This window comes from Panthera onca, chromosome A3, assembly GCF_046562875.1.
Source record: "Panthera onca isolate mPanOnc1 chromosome A3, mPanOnc1 haplotype 2, whole genome shotgun sequence".
Taxonomy (NCBI): domain Eukaryota; kingdom Metazoa; phylum Chordata; class Mammalia; order Carnivora; family Felidae; genus Panthera; species Panthera onca.
In genome coordinates, this window is record NC_138341.1 from 139,815,470 (window position 1) to 139,832,844 (window position 17,375).

At 53.5% G+C, this 17,375-nt stretch overlaps 2 protein-coding genes across 2 annotated transcripts in view; one reads left to right on the forward strand and one right to left on the reverse strand.

Moving 5' to 3' along the window:
* Positions 1 to 221: 221 nt before the first annotated feature.
* On the reverse strand, positions 222 to 6,487 carry SAMD10 (sterile alpha motif domain containing 10). Its single transcript, XM_060622694.3, has 5 exons — positions 4,779 to 6,487; positions 2,605 to 2,786; positions 2,356 to 2,527; positions 1,834 to 1,974; positions 222 to 1,625 (listed from the first exon to the last, which is right to left on the reverse strand). Exons 1-5 carry the CDS (start codon positions 5,140 to 5,142, stop codon positions 1,603 to 1,605), a joined length of 882 nt encoding a protein of 293 aa, XP_060478677.1. The 5' UTR covers positions 5,143 to 6,487; the 3' UTR covers positions 222 to 1,602.
* A 126-nt stretch (positions 6,488 to 6,613) lies between these two features.
* The window catches only part of PRPF6 (pre-mRNA processing factor 6), a 48,522-nt gene continuing 37,760 nt past the window's right edge, over positions 6,614 to 17,375 (forward strand). Inside the window, exons 1-6 of the mRNA XM_060622703.3 lie at positions 6,614 to 6,806; positions 8,961 to 9,129; positions 10,238 to 10,356; positions 14,810 to 14,888; positions 15,588 to 15,764; positions 15,996 to 16,151. Coding sequence (XP_060478686.1) covers positions 6,736 to 6,806; positions 8,961 to 9,129; positions 10,238 to 10,356; positions 14,810 to 14,888; positions 15,588 to 15,764; positions 15,996 to 16,151 — 771 coding nt within the window. The 5' untranslated portion in view covers positions 6,614 to 6,735. The remainder of the gene's footprint in view (positions 6,807 to 8,960; positions 9,130 to 10,237; positions 10,357 to 14,809; positions 14,889 to 15,587; positions 15,765 to 15,995; positions 16,152 to 17,375) is intronic.

Sequence of the window (17,375 nt, forward strand, 5' to 3'; positions counted from 1 at the left end):
GCATCTGGCTGCAGTCCACAGGGCTGAGCCCAGGATTCCCCACCCATCCCTGGGGTAAACAGGTGTGCTGTCAAGATGCGACACCACTGCCCCCTAGTGGCCCTGTGGAGACACCTGAACTGGGCACCGGGCACTGCCTCCTCCCACAGCCAGGGGCCCTCCATCCAGGACTCTTCCCACTCTCAAACACCCAGTTGGCCTGAGCCAAACACCACACTGGGGCAGTTGAGAACCAGGTTTATTTCTGGTCTTTGTCAGAATATAAAAAAGCGCAAAACAAAGAAGACAAGACAAGCATGGCAGGGTGGGGGGCAAGACAAAGGAGGGAGAAGACTGCGGCAGTGATAGGAAGGACCCCCTGGAGAAGACAACGTTGTGATGGCACAAGGCGGGCTGTGGCAATCAGGGTGGCCAGAAAGGACGAGGGGGCTTCCTACTGGGGCCGGTGGGATAGGGGGCACCAGGCCAGTTATCCAAATCCCACTCGGGACCTGCAACAAGCCACTTCCCATCTGGAGGCTGGCTTGGGGCACAGAGAGGAGGCTGGAGGCTCAGCCTCAATCCCTGAGATTTTCAGGGCTCCCTAGGGGAGTGGGCAGGCAGAGGAACAAGAAGGTGGGGGCTACCAGGACTGCCCTCACTGTCCCTCTGCTGGGCAGCACCAATCACAAACCTTGGGCCCTCTGGCTCACAGAGTGGTTGCTCAGGTGCTGGCTGGATCTCTGGTGGGCAGGGGTCGGGGGCACAGCCCTCAGGACAGTCTCTTGTGTGAATTCAGATTTTCTTGGGAGAGGAGCAGTGAGAATACATGCCCACAACTGTCCCTCAGAGGCAGCCTCCGCAACCGTGGGAGGAGGGGGGACACCCAAACCCAAGGCCAGGAGACAGCTGGGCCTGATCCCCGTCATAGGGTGCTCATAGTGCTGGGTTAGGTCTTGGGCGCCTGAGCAACCCCCAGACCTCTCTTGCCACAGTTCCTGGGAACAGATGGGGGCGTGGCGAGGGTTTCAGAAATCACGAGGGCACGCACTTGGCATGGTGTGCCTGGGGATGCGGCTGCTGCTGATTATCTGGGTGGGGCAGGGGAGGGCACTCGCCAGAGGGAGCTTCCACAGCTTATTCCGCCTGTCCTCTAGATGCTGGGTGAGGGTGTAGAACTGGACAAATGGGCAGACAGACAGAACTCTTGCCCTGGGGGAGGGCAGGATGCCCAAAGGAAGCGTGATTCAGCAGGCAACAGGGGCACAGACATCAGTGTGGGTGAAGGGAATATAAATAAACGGACTCCCCGGGAGTCTAGGGGGATAACCAGACCCTGCTCTGGCTCCAAGTAGCTGCCCCACACGCTGCCAGCAGCACCAGAGGGTGCATTTGGGCTCAGGTCCTGCAAGGAAGGGCCACACCCAAGCAGCCCGCACCTGCTCAACGGCCCAGAATGCACAGCCAGAGATGGCAATCCTGGTCCCACCTGTCCATCGGGCTGGGCTCAGCCCCTGGGGCCTCCTGCAGGGTCCGAGAGGGGCTGTGTGCCAGCTATGCGTCATCCTTGCCACAGGCTCCGGTCACAGTGCTGGGGTCTGGGGTTCAAGCCTCAGGCAGCAGCTAGGACATGTTTCCAAAGGAGGCTACGGGGTGGGTAGGGGTGAGGAGGGGTGGAGATCTCTGGCGTCTTCCACTCTGCCAGGCACAGGATGGCCCTTACCATCGTCCTACAGCCGCCCCCCTGAGGTCAACTCACCCACCCTCCTCTTGGCCCCATGGCCCAGCCTCTCCCCCTGCCCCCCCCCCCCACGCCCCCAAGACTCTCAGGCCTCCCTGGCTCCTCCCACTGACCTTGGCTCAGCAGCTGCAGGCTCCGCCCCTCCTCGCGCACCTGCAGGCGCAGCACCTGCTGCAGCACCTCCTGCCGCTGCGCCTCCTGTGCCAGCCCCATCCGCTGCAGTTTCTCCCCATTCAGCCTCAGCAGCGCCCGGCCTGGGAGAGAGGGGAGGAGGGGTCAAGCCAAGGTCAACACGCAAGGAGCATTAAGAGCCAAGGCAGAAGCGGGGGGGAGAAGAGGGGGACATAGACTTAAAGAGAAAGAGAGGCAGAGACAGAGAAATAAGGAGAGGAAAGAGGGGGACAGGCAGAGGAAAGGCAAGGACGGACAGAGCCGGGGCAGAGAAAAGCCAGAAAAAGATAGAAATGCACTGGGGAGGCAATGGCAGATTCTGCAAAGAGACAAACCCAGAAGGAGAGGTTGACTAGAAGGAAACAGAAGACAGGAAGAAATGATAGCAAAAGAAACTGAGGCAGGCTGAGGGGGGCTCTCCAGGGGATCCTTATGCCCCTCACACCCCCAGCAACTGAGGGTACCTGTGATGGCGTGCTGGGAGAAGGCCTCCACGTAGACGAGGTAGTTGTGGGGACAGTGCTTCTTGAGCCACTTGCAGACGTCCTGCTGACTCCACAGAACCACAGGCCTCGTCAGGCCACCCAGTGAGGGACTTGTGTGGTACAGACCATAGTGGTCGGAGTATAGCCGGCCCTGCAGGGGAGATGGGTGGCAGGTGGAGTGAGGTGATGGGGAGGGCAGGGGCTGAGGTGGGTACGCTGGGTGGGTACCTGGGGGGCCTCTGTGCCAGGCTGCTGCAGGAGCTTGACTGGCCGGCCGCCAGCGGCCCTCTGGCTACGGGAGTCGTGCCACGTGAGGCTGGTGCCTGGCGTCCGAGGCAGGTGACAAGGGATGCTCTCAGTGGACACTGTGTGATCCAGGAGGGTTCGGCAGAAGCTGAAGTGTGCCGTGGCTGTAGAGCACGGGTGCCTGGTCAGAGTGGTCAGGGACAGGGCCAGAAGACCCTCTCTCTGCAAACCAGCTCCCTGCCCAACCCATCTTCCCTCCCAACACAGAGAGCCACCTTCCCAGTTAGAGGTTCCCCACCCCCCAAAGGCAGAAAGGAAGTACACAAGAGCTGTCTTGAGCACCCACCCGGCCCAAGGATGACGACCTAGAAACACCTTTCCTTTTCTGAGTACACAGTTCATACTCTGGGGAACAGGACTGTGCCTAGATTAGAGAGGAAACGTGCCCACCAGGGAGCCTAAGACTTATAGCCTGGCGAGGGGCTATCCTGAGTCAGGCCTGATCTTACCCTTGCCTTGGGCTGACACGTGCTGAACCAGAGTGGGGCACACAGACAGGACCTGCTTGTGAGGGAGCAATGGCCCCTATGTCCTGGGAGAGCCTGCATGGTGGGAACCCCCTGAGTATGCTGCCTGCCCCTCACCAGTGAGGGCACCCAGTCTCTGCAGCCATACCTAGCATCTGAGACTTGGCTCCTGCCCTGTTGTGCTCTGCTCATCTGCTGACCCACCAACAAGAGGCCTGAATGAACTCTGGGTCAGCCAACAACCAGGATTGCTCTCCTCCACCTGCCGCAGAGCCCTTGGCTCAGGACAGCTCCTGGGGGTAGTGGGCTTCCAGAGGGCATGGGCTGCTCAGCACAGTTGTGCAGGGTCCAGCCATATGCTCAGAGGGCCCAGTGACACCTTGCACCCTCTATTCCCCACACAGACTTCATTTTACTCTTGAAGTTTCAGTTTCACTCTCATTTCTGGGCTTGTTGCTGACATAGGTCATGGGAGGGCAGACACCCCGATGAGCTCCTCCCAACACCTTGCACAGGTCTGGGCACAAAGGAGGTGCCCAGAAATACTGTGGATTAATGAATGGATGGATGGATGGATGGGTGGGTGGGTGGACAAAGGCTCTGTGTGGTATCCACAAGTCAACAGAACCCTAGGGAGATATAGGGCCCAGGGGTCCCGTCATCTTTACAGCATCCAGGCCCCAACTCAGCAGGCAGAATCAGGTTCTTGGCCAGGGCGCTTGCCCCACTGGCTCTCAGCAGTCGAATGAGAGACTCTGCCTCCCATGGACACAACCTCGCAGCCACAACTGAGGGCAGGGTTTGGCGATGTGCCCAAGAGGTCTCGGTATCGGGGAAAACCCATTACTTCCCCTCCTTCTACCCCTTAAGATTCCTCCGACTTAACATCTCCCCTTCATTCTTACAACGTTCTGGAATTGGATGACACCAGGTGACTCTAAAATTGAGGTCCAGGTGTGGTGTGGCTGCCCCGTTGTGGCTTCTAGTATCGTGGAAAAAGATTAATAAACCTTGCAGGACACAGGTGCCTGTGCCGCTCGGCCTCGCGTCTCAGGGCCTCGCGAGCGGAGCCGTGCAGGGCCGGGGCCCCAGAGCTAAGCTCCGGGCGAACCAGTCGGACGCCACCGAGCGCGCTGCACCTGTCAGGGTACAGCCGAGCCCCGCCCATTTCCTGCCCAGCACCGGGAGGGATCTCCATCTTTCCGTCCGTCTGCCCGTCGTTCCGTCCCTCCCTCTTAGCCCCAACGTCAGAATTCCAGCATAAAATGGGGCGGGGGCGCCCAAGCCCGACTGTGGCCTCGGCTCCCTCTCGGCCCCACTGCAAGAGCTGGGGAAGGAAGGGGAGCTCGCGCGACGGAAAAGGTGACCGCAGGATGGTGCGAGCCTGAGGACAGGAGCCCCAGCCCATAACCTCCTCCCAGCCAAGGGTGCGCTGATCCCCGAGGCCTGAGGCTACCCGCCCCGCCGCCCCAGCTCAGGACAAAGACACCGGAGACCCCGTTGGCCCCGTTGGGCCAGGACGCGCCCCCCAGTCCGCGCCAAGCCGCCACTTGGAGTCTGCCAGTTCCCGCCCCCGTTCCTCTCGGTCCTCGAGCCCCCAACCTGCGATATCCCCGAAGCCCTGCTCACCGTCCACATCCCGGCGCTCCCCGAAGCCGGCGCGCACAGCCCCGGCGCGGCCTCGCGGGGGGCTCAGCTTGGTCCTTAGCTCCGTGAACATGGGGCCCAAGGATCCCGGGCCCGTGCACACGCCCCTCGCCGGGCGCAAGGCGGCCCGTGTGGCCGGCGGGGAACGCGCGCCGCTGCCCCGCCCCAGCCGGCCCCGCGCCCGAGCCGGTCCCCGCGCCCGGCGAGTCTGCGCGGCGAGGCACCTGCCTCTGAGCCCTGAGTGCTGGGCGCGCTCCGGGAGCTCCGAGGTGTGTCGGCGGCGCGCAGGTCTGCGTATGCAAAGGGTGTCTGCCAGGGTAAGGGACGACCTTACGCACCTGGGCATGGCTTCGAGGAACAGTGATTCTGTGCACCTATCACGGGATCCAGACGTCTGAAGGGGCTTCTGAGGCAGGGAAATAAAGATGCGATCTTTCGCGCGGGGAAGGAAGGGGTAGGAGGGGAGTATCCTACCTGCTCCTGGGATCTTCTGTCCACCGGAGCCCAGGTCAAAAGCCAGACCGATGCCTTGCAACCACTTCCCTTCGTTCTCCTACCTCAGATTACCGACTCACTCCTTTATTTACGCATTCTCCACACCTATCCAGAGATCTCTCCTCCAATGGGCACTTGCTTCCCTAGACCCTCTCTTAACCCCCACCACAATGTGAACTCCAGGAAGACAGCCAGGGTCTCTCCCCTTCCCTCTGTAGCCCCAGAATCTGACTCAGTGCTCAGGATGTGGCACCAAAAGGGGGTTGGCTGGGAATGGGGAGGAGAGAGAAGCTCCAAGGAGGCTGCAGGAGGCAGGAGGGATGTGTTTGTTCCAGGACCCCGCTGAGAAGTGCTAGGGTGGGCTGGGGGCTGCCCTGTCCAGAGGCTACCCACTGAGTTTCGCTTGCTCTGCCAAGTCTGAGCACTCTCCCCAGGTGTATGTGGGCTGCTGGAGGATGTCTCACAGAATGAGCAAAGGTACACGCGGAGATACAGAAACGTATGCAGAGTCGTCATGTATGTCCACCTGAAACACGAGCACGGGTGATCTGACTGGTACCCATGTCCACCAACACACGCAAGTAGAGATCTGCACCGAATTCATCCACATGCTGTGGCCACGCATGCCCACATACCGAATTGTTCCCAACATATCTACTGCCTTTACTTATTTTCGCCAATTGGCCCTGTAGGGGCTGCACTTCTGCCCTCACTGCCATGTTCAAGGTGTGGTGGGGGTGGGAGTGGAGCCTGTACAGGGACCGGTGCCTGAACTGGAGCCCGGGGAACCTGAGCGCTGAGAACTAGAACAGCAGCCTGCACCCTGGGGCACGAGCAGACAGGTATGCCCACGATCAGGACACATACACCGCACACAAGCTGTCCACAACTAGTCAGGTGCAGCCCCGCTCAGATGTGTTAAGGCCTGCCCCAGGGCCAGGACGATTCTGAAGGGAAAGGTGAATGGCTAGGCCTGATTATGAGCGGTCCCCGGCGGTCAGGCGGACTCGGGGAGGGGACCATGGGTCCCGCTCATGCAGGCAGGTCTCCTCGGAAATGCGTCGAAAGCACGCAGTAAGTAAAGATGCCCCAGGCTGAGTTTTGAGGTCCTGCAGGTTTTTTTCCAGGATGATGTCGCTCCAGGAGGTCTCCAGCTGGGCGGTTCGCACGCCTCCCCAGTATCAGGCGCCCCGCGCGTGCGCCTGCCACATCCCCGCCCCTTCGCCGGTGCCGGAAGTCGGTTTTCAGGAACTTCCGCCCGAGGAATGGGGGGGGGGGGGAGTGGGCGGGGCTTCGTGCGGCCGGCGACCTTTGCTTCCGGGGCGCGGGTGACGCAGGGCCCGGGAGCTCTTCCTGTTGAGGAGCCTGGGACGTCTGTGGTCTTTTGCCTGCGGTCGCGGCCTCCGTCCCCTCTTCCTCTCCGGCGGTGGTCGTCACCGGCGCCATGAACAAGAAGAAGAAGCCGTTCTTGGGCATGCCCGCTCCTCTCGGCTATGTGCCGGGGCTGGGCCGGGGGTAAGGCTGGGGGCGAGCCGCGGCGCTTGAGGGGAGGGAGCCGGCGGCGCGGGCCCCGGGGCCCGGCGAGCAGAGCGGGCCGCGCGCGCTTGGGGAAGAGGGGCTGGGGGCCGGCCCGGGCCCGGACAAGACCGTCCTCACTACCCGACGCTTCTCCTCGGGAATCAGTCGGATTTGGGGAGCTTGGCGACGGGGAAGATTTCTCGAGAGGGATGACAGATTAGGATCTGTGGCCACACTGTTTGCAAGACGTCCCTGGGCTTGGTTTAATCCATGTAGAAGAATGATGCTTTGGGATGGACCAGAGCTGAGGACCACTTCTGCTTGCTCCCTAGACGACGCGAGGCTTGGGCTTTGACCATGCGTTGGGGGTGAGCCCGTGTTTGGATCTGTAAGATGATCTGTGAGCAGGTCTGCAGTGAGGACTACGGGAATCTTTGACGGGTCGTAGGAACACCGCGGCTACTCTCCCCAGGCCAGGCAGACCCCACACCCTTGTCGAAAGCATAAGTGGTCCTTTCTCGGCCAGATTCCTCTGTGTGGCGGCTCCCAGTGCCCCCTTCTTTCCCCGTGGTGTTGGTCGTCATACACTGGGTGTTGGAACTCTCAGCTCAGGCAGGCAGGGCATCTGTGAGGCTTGTGACTGGGTCTCCCGCGCCTGTCACACAGATTACTGTCACAAGAGGTTGAAAAAATGAGCAGTCATCATCATTCTATTTGTTTGGTTATTCATTTGTTTAGGGAAGCTATCAGGTTGCCCTGTGGGGGGTTAAGGTTGGAGTGGGGAACACACAAGTCTCACTGGCATCATCTTCAGAAGACCTACCAGGAGAGGTGAGGTCTTTGCATTACTAAATATATAAAGAGGAACAGATTCATTTTTTAAGCCTTTTTTTCCCTAAAGTTTATTTGTTTTGAGAGAGAGACAGAGAGCGCGCATGTACATGAGGGGAAGGGCAGAAGGAGAGGGAGGGAGAGAGTCCCAAGCAGTCTCCACGCTGTCAGTGAGGCATTGGATGTGGGGCTTGATTGAACTCACAGACTGTGATCAGCAGTCAACGCAGGGATGCCTGGGGGGCTCAGTCAGTTGAGTGTCCGACTTCGGCTCAGGTCACGATCTCACGGTTCGTGGGTTCGAGCCCCATGTCGGGTTCTGTGCTGACAGCCCAGAGCCTGGAGCCTGCTTCGGATTCTGTGTCTCCCTCTCTCTCTGCCCCTTCCCTGCTCACACTCTGTTTCTCTCTCAAATATAAATAAACATTAAAAAAAAAAGAGTCGATGCTTAACCACTGAGCCATGCAGGTGCCCCTAAAAAGGAACAGATTTGGAACTCTTGGGTCCCAGCTGTCAGGGAATGCTCTATCGAGTGGTAGCATTTGAGCCCTATTTGGTAGAAGATTGGGATTTAGGGATGTAGAAATGTGTGTGACTGACGCTGTGTGTTGGGTGGTGAAGAAAAAAGGCCTGGTGTGGAGGAAGCTGAGGGACTCTCAAGGGGTCTGTTGGGTGGAAGGTGCAGAGGTGGAGGGGCCAGAGTTCCTGTAGGAGAGACAGAGCCGTCAGAGCGCCATGGTCAGACTGCGCTGAAACGAGCAGGCTAGAGGCAGGGGTAGCGAAGTTGGTTCCCGGCTGTGATGGGAGTCAAGGTTTGGGGAGGAGGGGTTTCAGAGGTAGACTCAGTAGAACTTGGTACTGATGGGATGGAGAAGAGGGCACGGAGGTGAGGCCGGTGGTCTGGTGCCCGCCTGGTACTTGGAAACACCCCAGGGCGGCTGCAGGATAAGCACAGAAAAGGAATTCTGGTTGGGTCACGTTGGGGTTGAGGGCCTGCTTGGATGTGTGGGGGACGCGATCAGCAGGTTATTGGAAATGGGAGGTGGGAACCTGGGCAGAGGGAGGTCTGATGCTCTGGTGAGTCTCTCAAGGAGAATGTGGGGCCTTGGTAACCTCCTCAGGGTAGGTCAGAAGCTTTCTGTCCCGAAGAGAACAGACTAGTAACGTTGGCGAGCACAGCGTGCTTGGTTCCTTACTGCCTGGCGCTTTGGTGCCTTCCCAGAGATGTGAGAAAAAGAGGGGTTATTAAGCGGGGACTCTGGAGGGAGAACAAAGGAACAAGTTCGCCTGGATAAATGGGTGTCTTGGGGTCTCCTGCAGTGCCACTGGCTTCACCACCCGGTCAGACATTGGGCCCGCCCGGGACGCAAATGACCCTGTGGATGACCGCCACGCGCCCCCGGGCAAGAGGACCGTCGGGGACCAGATGAAGAAAAGCCAAGCTGCGGATGATGACGATGAGGATCTGAATGACACCAACTACGATGAGGTGACTTGTGGCGCGCTCCCAGCCAGTCCCCAGAAGGGCCGACCAGCTTCTTGACCCCGTGTGCCCTTGGCATCTCTGGCGACGGGCTCAGAGAGGCCAGTACAGCTAGCACCTCTGCTGTGCCCAGGGTACCTTCAGCAGAGGGCAGGAAGGGAGCAGGACAGACAAAGATACGTGCACTGTTGTCTCTTCAGAAGAGATGTACTAGCCCTGGGGTTTTGTCTTGGCTTGTTTTTAATAATTAAAATCCCAGGTGGAATCGGTGATGATTCTCTATTTTGTTTCAGTGCATACTCTCTTAGTTAGTTAGTATTTGGCCAGTCGAGGTTTTCTTCATGTGTGTTCTAACAGGTGGCATTTTTACTCAGAGGAAAAGATTTTAAAAATTTCAATTCTGAAATGATTAAAAAAATTTTTTTTTTTAACGTTTATTCATTTTTGAGAGAGAGAGAGAGAGAGAGAGAGAGAGGGCGTGAGCAGGGGAGGGGCAGAGAGAGAGGGAGACACAGAATCCGAAGCAGGCTCCAGCCTCCGAGCTGTCGGCACAGAGCCCGACATGGGGCTCGAACCCACAGACCGCGAGATCATGACCTGAGCTGAAGTCGGACGCTCAACCGACTGAGCCACCCAGGCGCCCCAATTCTGAAATGATTTTAAACTTCCAGGGAACTTGCAAAAATCGCGTGGAAAATGCCTTCACTAGCTTCTCCTCATCTCATGTGACCTTAGTACAGTTATTGAAACCAGGAAACTAACATTGACACAACACTGTTGGCTGTGTGTTGGCTGTGTGCCTAACCCGCAGGCCTCATTTGCGTTCCATCCGTTTTCCCCTGGTGTCTTTTTCTGGTGCACCCAGTCCAGGACTCCGCACTGCACTGGCTGTGTCTCTTGGTCCCTTCCCATCTGGGTAGCTCCTTTATCTTTCGTGCCCATGATACTTGTGAGCAGTACAGATGACTGACTTTATTTTCCCTCAGTTTGGGATTGTCGGATTGAGAAAAATTGTTTAACAAACGTTTTACAGCTAGCGGTGTTCTCTGTTTCTGCTTGTGGGGATTGTGTTGGGGGTGAAGCTGACCCTCTAAGTATGTTGTTGTGTCCTTAGTTTAATGGTTATGCTGGGAGCCTCTTCTCCAGTGGGCCCTACGAAAAAGATGACGAGGAAGCAGATGCTATTTATGCCGCTCTGGATAAAAGGATGGATGAGAGAAGAAAAGAAAGGAGGTAATGTAGATTTCTGCCCTTTACACTGTATTTACCCAACTCTCTTTCTCCTTCCTTTTTTCTTTCTCTTGCTTTTAATTCTATTTATTTATTTTAATAGTTTATTTATTTTGAGAGATAGAGAGAATATGCCTGCGTGAATTGGGAGAATGACAGAGAGAGGGGGGAGAGAGAATCCCTGGCAGGCTCTGAACTGTCAAGAGCAGAGCCCAATGCAGGGCTCGGACCCATGAACCGTGAGATTATGACCCGAGCCAAAGTTGGACGCTCCACCAACTGAGCCTCCCAGGTGCTGCATTAAGATTGTATTGTATTTATTTTTTGACGTTTGTTTATTTTTGAGAGAGAGAGAGTGCAAGTGGAGGAAGGGCAGAGAGGGAGACACAGAATCCAAAGCAGGCTCCAGGCTCCCTGCTGTCAGCACAGCTGGAGCCCACAAACTGTGAGATCATGACCTGAGCTGAAGTTGGATGCTTAACCGACTAGCCACCCAGGCACTAATCTCTGTACCCGTGGGGTTTGAACTCACACCCAAAATCAGGAGTCATATGCTCAGTGATTGAGCCAGTCAGGTGCCCCTGTATTTACCTAACTTTAAAAGAGATATTTGCTTCGACTTACTTCAGATGTGGAGAAAAGTTGCAAGAGCAATGCATGTGTCTGCTCAGCTCTGAGGCCACCTGGATCTTAATTTATGGCAGCCACACTTGGATAAGTGCCAGGCTGTTGGAGAGTAGTCTTAGGGCTGGGGACTGGAGTGGAGAGCTTAAGAACTCTATTGTTTTCCAGAAATCCACAGAATTTGAGGGATTGTTTTGATCACACATCAGGATTACTGCCTTTGAGAGGGGTGTAGTGATGTTAGTTGATATTTATTAAGTAATTTGGAAGTTAGCTGAAGATGACAGATGAATATGTAAGTCCTTGTAGGCAGGGGCTGTGGCTTGAGAATCTTGGTCCACACGACAGCGCTGGGACTGCATTGGGACTGTGGAGAGTCAGGCTGGGCTGGTGGGGTAGGTGACGGTGAGCCTGGAGGGAGCAGGTGCACTCTGTCCTTGGGGGCCTGTTCAAGAGAAGGTGTGGTTTCTCTGTGGGTTCTCAGGTGGGTGTCTTGCCCTGAACTTTGGTTTAGCAAATCTGTTCGTTGATGTTACTTCAGTCTCCATTTGATATGGCAGCTTTCTGAATTCCCCGACCTTGTTTCTGGGGAAATTAAAACAAAGTGAATGCATAATCTTTTAAACCATAATAAGTTATATTGTTTTATAAGTTTTTTATGATTTGTAAAACAAATTTTAGGGGCGCCTGGGTGGCTCAGTCGGTTAAGCGTCCGACTTCGGCTCAGGTCACGATCTCGCGGTCCGTGAGTTCGAGCCCCGCGTCAGGCTCTGGGCTGATGGCTCAGAGCCTGGAGCCTGTTTCCGATTCTGTGTCTCCCTCTCTCTCTGCCCCTCCCCCGTTCATGCTCTGTCTCTCTCTATCTCAAAAATAAATAAACGTTAAAAAAAAATTTTTTTTAAAAACAAATTTTAAAAATGAAACAAGTTACAAATAAGAAAGCTGTGGGGCGCCTGGGTGGCTCAGTCGGTTAAGCGGCCAACTTCAGCTCAGGTCACGATCTCGCGGTCCGTGAGTTCAAGCCCCGCGTCGGGCTCTGTGCTGACAGCTCAGAGCCTGGAGCCTGTTTCCGATTCTGTGTCTCCCTCTCTCTGATCCTCCCCCGTTCATGCTCTGTCTCTCTCTGTCTCAAAAAAAATAAATAAACGTTAAAAAAAAAAAAAAAGCTGTAATTTTTTTTACTACTGAAAGAATGTGTTTTCATTATAGAATATTGGGACAGTGAGACCAAGTATAGATAAGAGGGTTATATTTAGTCATAAGTCCAGAAAGTGGTAGTTAACCTTGCTTCTTACACATGCAATTTAGTAACTTCCCATAATGTGTGTAGAGTTTTCATTTTGGAAGGGCGAAATACAGTTGCTCAGGGCTTTTTGTAACGCTTGTTATTTGTTATTACATAGACGTGCGTTATTTTGTATACCTCTAATAATTAAGTATGTGTGGTTTTGCACATTAAAGAAGGTTGAATTTCAGTCTTCTAGAATTCACTTAAAAAACTGGGGGACATGGATATGTGTAGAAAGTCATCTCATTAAGTGGTTTCGGAAAAATGCTTGACTTTTAAAACTTCTGTTAGGAGTACTTTTTACGATACAAACCAGTGGGACGGTGCAGCCGACCGGGTGCCCTCATGTAGTCTCAGCCCTGGCTACACAGCTTGTACATTCGCTTCTCCCACATCTGCTGGTGGTCTTTGCTGGGTCGTGTCAGGGTCAGTTTATCCTCTGCACTGGTGCAGCACCTTTATTGCCCCAGCAGCATGAACCCCAAAGCTTTATTCCAATGACTACCTGACAGCCAGTCCATATCTGTATTTTCTTAAGAAAAAAGTTTTTTAATGTTTATTCATTTACTTATTATTTTTAACATTTATTCATTTTTGAGAGTCAGAGGGAGAGCATGAGCAGAGGAGCGGCGGGGGGGGGGGGGGAGAGAGAGAGACAGACAGACAGACAGAATCTGAAGCAGGCTGCAGGCTCTGAGCTGTTTGTTAGCACAGAGCCCGATGCGGGGCTCAAACCCACAAATTGCGAGACCATTACCTGAGCTAAAGTCAGATGCTCAACTGACTGAGCCACCCAGGCGCCCCAGTGTTTATTTATTTTTGATAGAGACAGAGTGTGAGCAGGGGAGGGGCAGAGAGAGGGAGGGACACAGAATCCGAAGCAGGCTCCAGGCTCCAAGCTGTCCGCAAGCACAGAGCCTGACACGGGGCTCAAACTCAACAACTGTGAGATCTTGAGCTGAGCTGAAGTCGGGCGCTTAACTAACTGAGCCACCCAGGCACCCGCATATTTTTCTGCTGGTCTCCAGAACATAGTAGAACTGCTCTTTTCCAAACCAAGATACAATCAAAACCACTCCTCATTTCCTGTCTCTTAAGTCTGTCCCTTTACCCTGCCTTTTTAAAGTTTTTGTGCCATTGGCTTTTTGAAGAGATCAGTTGTTTGGTGGCAGGGCGTGAGTTATGGAGTGGCTGCCCATCTCCTCCGGTGTCCTTAACCTGCTCACAGTATTCCCTGTGGAGTGGGAATGGGATCCTGAGGCTGCATTAAAATCAGGTAAAACGAGTTTGACCAGAAAAGCTGATAGGGGCAGCTTCTCCCCTATGTGTGTTGCTTCTCATTAGGAGCCATGAGGACTAACTGTCTCCAGCTTATGGGGAGGTGCTCGTCTTTTCCAAGCGCGTCATTTGTCATAACACATTCCCGTGCCCGGTGTTTTCCTCTTTACCTTATGAAGAAAACGTAAATCTCAATGTTAGGAAGTATTAGTTACGTGGGTCCCATTAACTCTTGTTTAACTTGGTTGATGCTTTGTTACAGTAACCCATAGATTTCTTCTCAGTGCCTAGACCTGGTCCTAGACCACCAGAACCCGGTAGCTCTCTGTCCCTGAAGGCCAGTTGCATGGATTGATGAGACAGCCCATTAGTTCTGGCACACGGAGCAGAAAGCTGTCTTTAGAGGTGCACTGACTGCTTGGAAGGGAGGGAAGCAGTGCCAGGCTGAGAGTCAGGTGAGCAACTAGGACAGTGGTTCAGTTTTCATAGGATGGATCTACCTTTGGGATTTTGTAGAATTTTAAAGGTGTAAATGTGCTCATATTCAAATGCAAGTATTTTTATCAGGGTAAGATAACCTGTCCCCTGCCCCTTTTTTTTAAGTTTATTTATTTTGAGAGAGGGAGCGGGGAGAGAGCATGTGCACTTGAGCTCATGGGGGAGGGACAGTGAGAGAGAGAGAGAGAGAGAGAGAGAGAGAGAGAATCCTAAGCAGGCTTTGTGCTGTCAGTGCAAAGCCTGACGTGGGGTTGGATCTCATGAGCCACGCATGGGATCATGACCTGAGCTGAAATCAAGAGTTGGATGCTTAACCGAATCATCCAGGCACCCCCAACTTACTTTTATTTTAGTGGGTTTCTGCCTGTTTTCATTTGGTAAATAATTGAGTCAATATGATTATGGACGTATCCATTGATACTTTAAGTATATTTGATTTAGCTGCTGAGTGTGTAGAATTATTCTTTTGGTGACTTAACGAAGAATAATAAAATGATTTTGTTTCAGAATTGACGTCCAGTATTTCTCTTTTTTTGAGAGAGAGTGTGCATGTGCGAACGTGGGGGAAGGGGCAGAGGGAGAGGGAGAGGGAGGGAGAGAATCTTAATCAGACTCCATACCCAGCACAGAGCCTTATGCAGGCCTCAATCTCATGATCCTGGGATCATGACCTGAGCTGAAATCGAGAGTAGGATGCTTAACCAACTGAGCCACCCAGGTGCCCTGATGTCGAGTATTTCTAATGGATGCACACATTTTACTTCCTAGGGAGCAAAGAGAGAAAGAAGAAATTGAGAAGTACCGAATGGAACGGCCCAAAATCCAACAACAATTCTCAGATCTGAAAGTAAGTCGATGGATGGCGTGCACTTTCTCGTGCATCTAAGTTACCCAGCAGAGAATGGGGTAGGATTGATGAGACTTTACTAACTTTGCTCTTTTTTAATTTTTTATCTTTTTAAATATTTACTTATTTATTTTGAAAGAGTGCGAGTGAGCATGAGCAGGCGAGGGGGAGAGAAAGGGGGAGAGAAAATCCTAAGCAGGCTCTGTGCTCAGTGACGAGTCCGACACGGGGCTCCATCCCATAACCATGGGATCGTGACCTGAGCCCAAATCGAGAGTTGAGTGTGCAACTGACTGAGCCACCCAGGTGCCCCAGCTTGCTCTTTATTAAATTCATGTGATAGGAGAAGGTCCCTGCTTTAGTGTTTAATTTTATGTATATGTGTGCAAAGAAAAAGTTCTTTCTCCCTCTGCTGAAAAAAATGGGACTTGTGAGCTTATTTTCTTAGTAACTTTAATTCTGTTTGTGCATCAGGTTCTCCACACAGTCCTCTGGGCTTTGACAGAACAATTTACATTTGAGTGAAATAGAGTAGATCCAAGACATTGAATTTTCTGAGTGAAGTAGATAATCTCTGCATCAAAATTCTTTCTAAACCATGATGATTTGGGGACCAGGGGTCAGGGAGAACATAGTTTTTCATGTGCACATGAAAGTCTACCAGAGGATTCACGTTTTTCGGGGGTCGAATGTCTCCAGAGGAAGTTGGCAGAAGTCACAGAAGAAGAGTGGCTGAGCATTCCCGAGGTTGGTGATGCCAGAAACAAACGCCAGCGGAACCCGCGCTATGAGAAGCTGACTCCCGTTCCCGACAGTTTCTTCGCCAAACATTTACAGACTGGAGAGAACCATACTTCAGTGGATCCTCGACAAACTGTGAGCATCTGAAGAGAAGGCGACTAGGTCTTTAGCCTCGTTAGAGAGATCAGTAGTGGGAGCCATGGGTGGTGTTAGAGTAAGTGCTTCTGTGGTTCAGAAGCTGAACTGTGGCTGAGTCTGTACAGCTGCATGTGTATCAGGCTCCCCTGGAAAGATTTCAGGGTGATGGGATTCTTGTGCGTGAAAATGCAACCCAGTGTTTTTTGTCCTCTCCCCCTCCTCCCCCAGCAATTTGGAGGTCTTAACACACCCTATCCAGGTGGACTGAACACCCCATACCCAGGTGGAATGACACCTGGATTGATGACACCTGGCACAGGTGAGCTGGACATGAGGAAGATCGGCCAAGCGAGGAATACTTTGATGGACATGAGGCTGAGCCAGGTGAGTCTGTGTCGCGTGGCATCTTCCTACGATGTAGAAATTGCTTTCTGATGGTCAAACTAACGTAAGTTAGTGAAAAGTGCATATTTTGAAGTGCTTTGTCACAGGATACGCAGACCTGTGACGATGTAGTGTCCTGGCAGGACCCTGCGTCCAGGCGGCCTGTGCGTCTGCCTACAGGGCGTGCACAGGTGTGGTGCGGTCAGCGCCAGCGGCAGAGGCCGGGCCGCGCGGCGCTCCTGTTCCCTCTCGGGGAGCTGAGGGTGGTCGCAGGTGACAGAGGGCTGCCTGACAGACCGAACGAAGGCACTCATGTCAAGCTGCGCGCTCGCTGTCAGTGCGGCTCGGTCCTTCCACCTTTATGCAGAAATTAAGTGCGGGTGTACATCCGCAGTGGAGTATCACTCAGCCGTACTAAAGAGGGAGAGCTGGTCATTTACAGCAACGTGGGTGGGCTCAGAAGATACTGTGCTAAAAGCAGTAAGTCAGACAGAAAAAGACAAATGCCAGATGATCTCATTTATACGTGGAATTGAAAAAACAACCAACCAAAAAATGGACTCTTCAATACAGAGAACAAACTGGTGGTCGCCAGAGGGAGGAGGGAGGGTAGGTGAAATAGATAAATGGGGCTTAAGAGGTACAAACCTCCTATTGTAAAACAAGTCACCGTGGTGAAAAGTACAGCGTAGGGAATCGTCAGGAAAGTCGAGGCAGCGTTGTACGGTGGGTGGCCGCATCGTGGTGAGCCCCGGGTGACGTATGGAGTTGTCGACTCAGCATTATACACCTGTTATACTTCGTATGGTAATTCTGCTTCAATAAAAAAAGTTAAATGTGCATATTTTCTGCCTGCACTTGAGTAAATTTGTCAGTGCTCTAGAAAACCCAGGTGAGGTGCAAAAACCTTTCTAATTACGACATGCACGTCGGAAACCACGAAGAGAAATATTTCCAATTTGATGACGTACCAACGGTAAACTTTTGCATGATAGAAAGGACTGTAAATTCACAAGAATGCACGATGTGGGAAGAAGAACCCTCACGTGCTCGACTGCCTGTGTTGCATGTATGACCTTCCACGGTGCAGCCTCACACGGATGCACCTGCACATTCTTGGGAGGCGTCCGGGCCTACACCCTCACACCACCAGTGGATGACGTGGGCTGTGACTAGAAGTGGCAAAACAGTGTAGTGAACATCTCAACCGTGACTGTTTGATGC

Coding starts and splice junctions, on each gene's coding strand:
- SAMD10 (XM_060622694.3), bottom strand. CDS start 5,142: ATGCCCAGGTGCGTAAGGTCGTCCCTTACCCTGGCAGACACCCTTTGC. Junction 2,787..4,778: donor GGAGCGCCGGGATGTGGACG/GTGAGCAGGGCT, acceptor CGTGCTCTACAG/CCACGGCACACTTCAGCTTC. Junction 1,626..1,833: donor CCTGCAGCTGCTGAGCCAAG/GTCAGTGGGAGG, acceptor CCCACCCCGTAG/CCTCCTTTGGAAACATGTCC.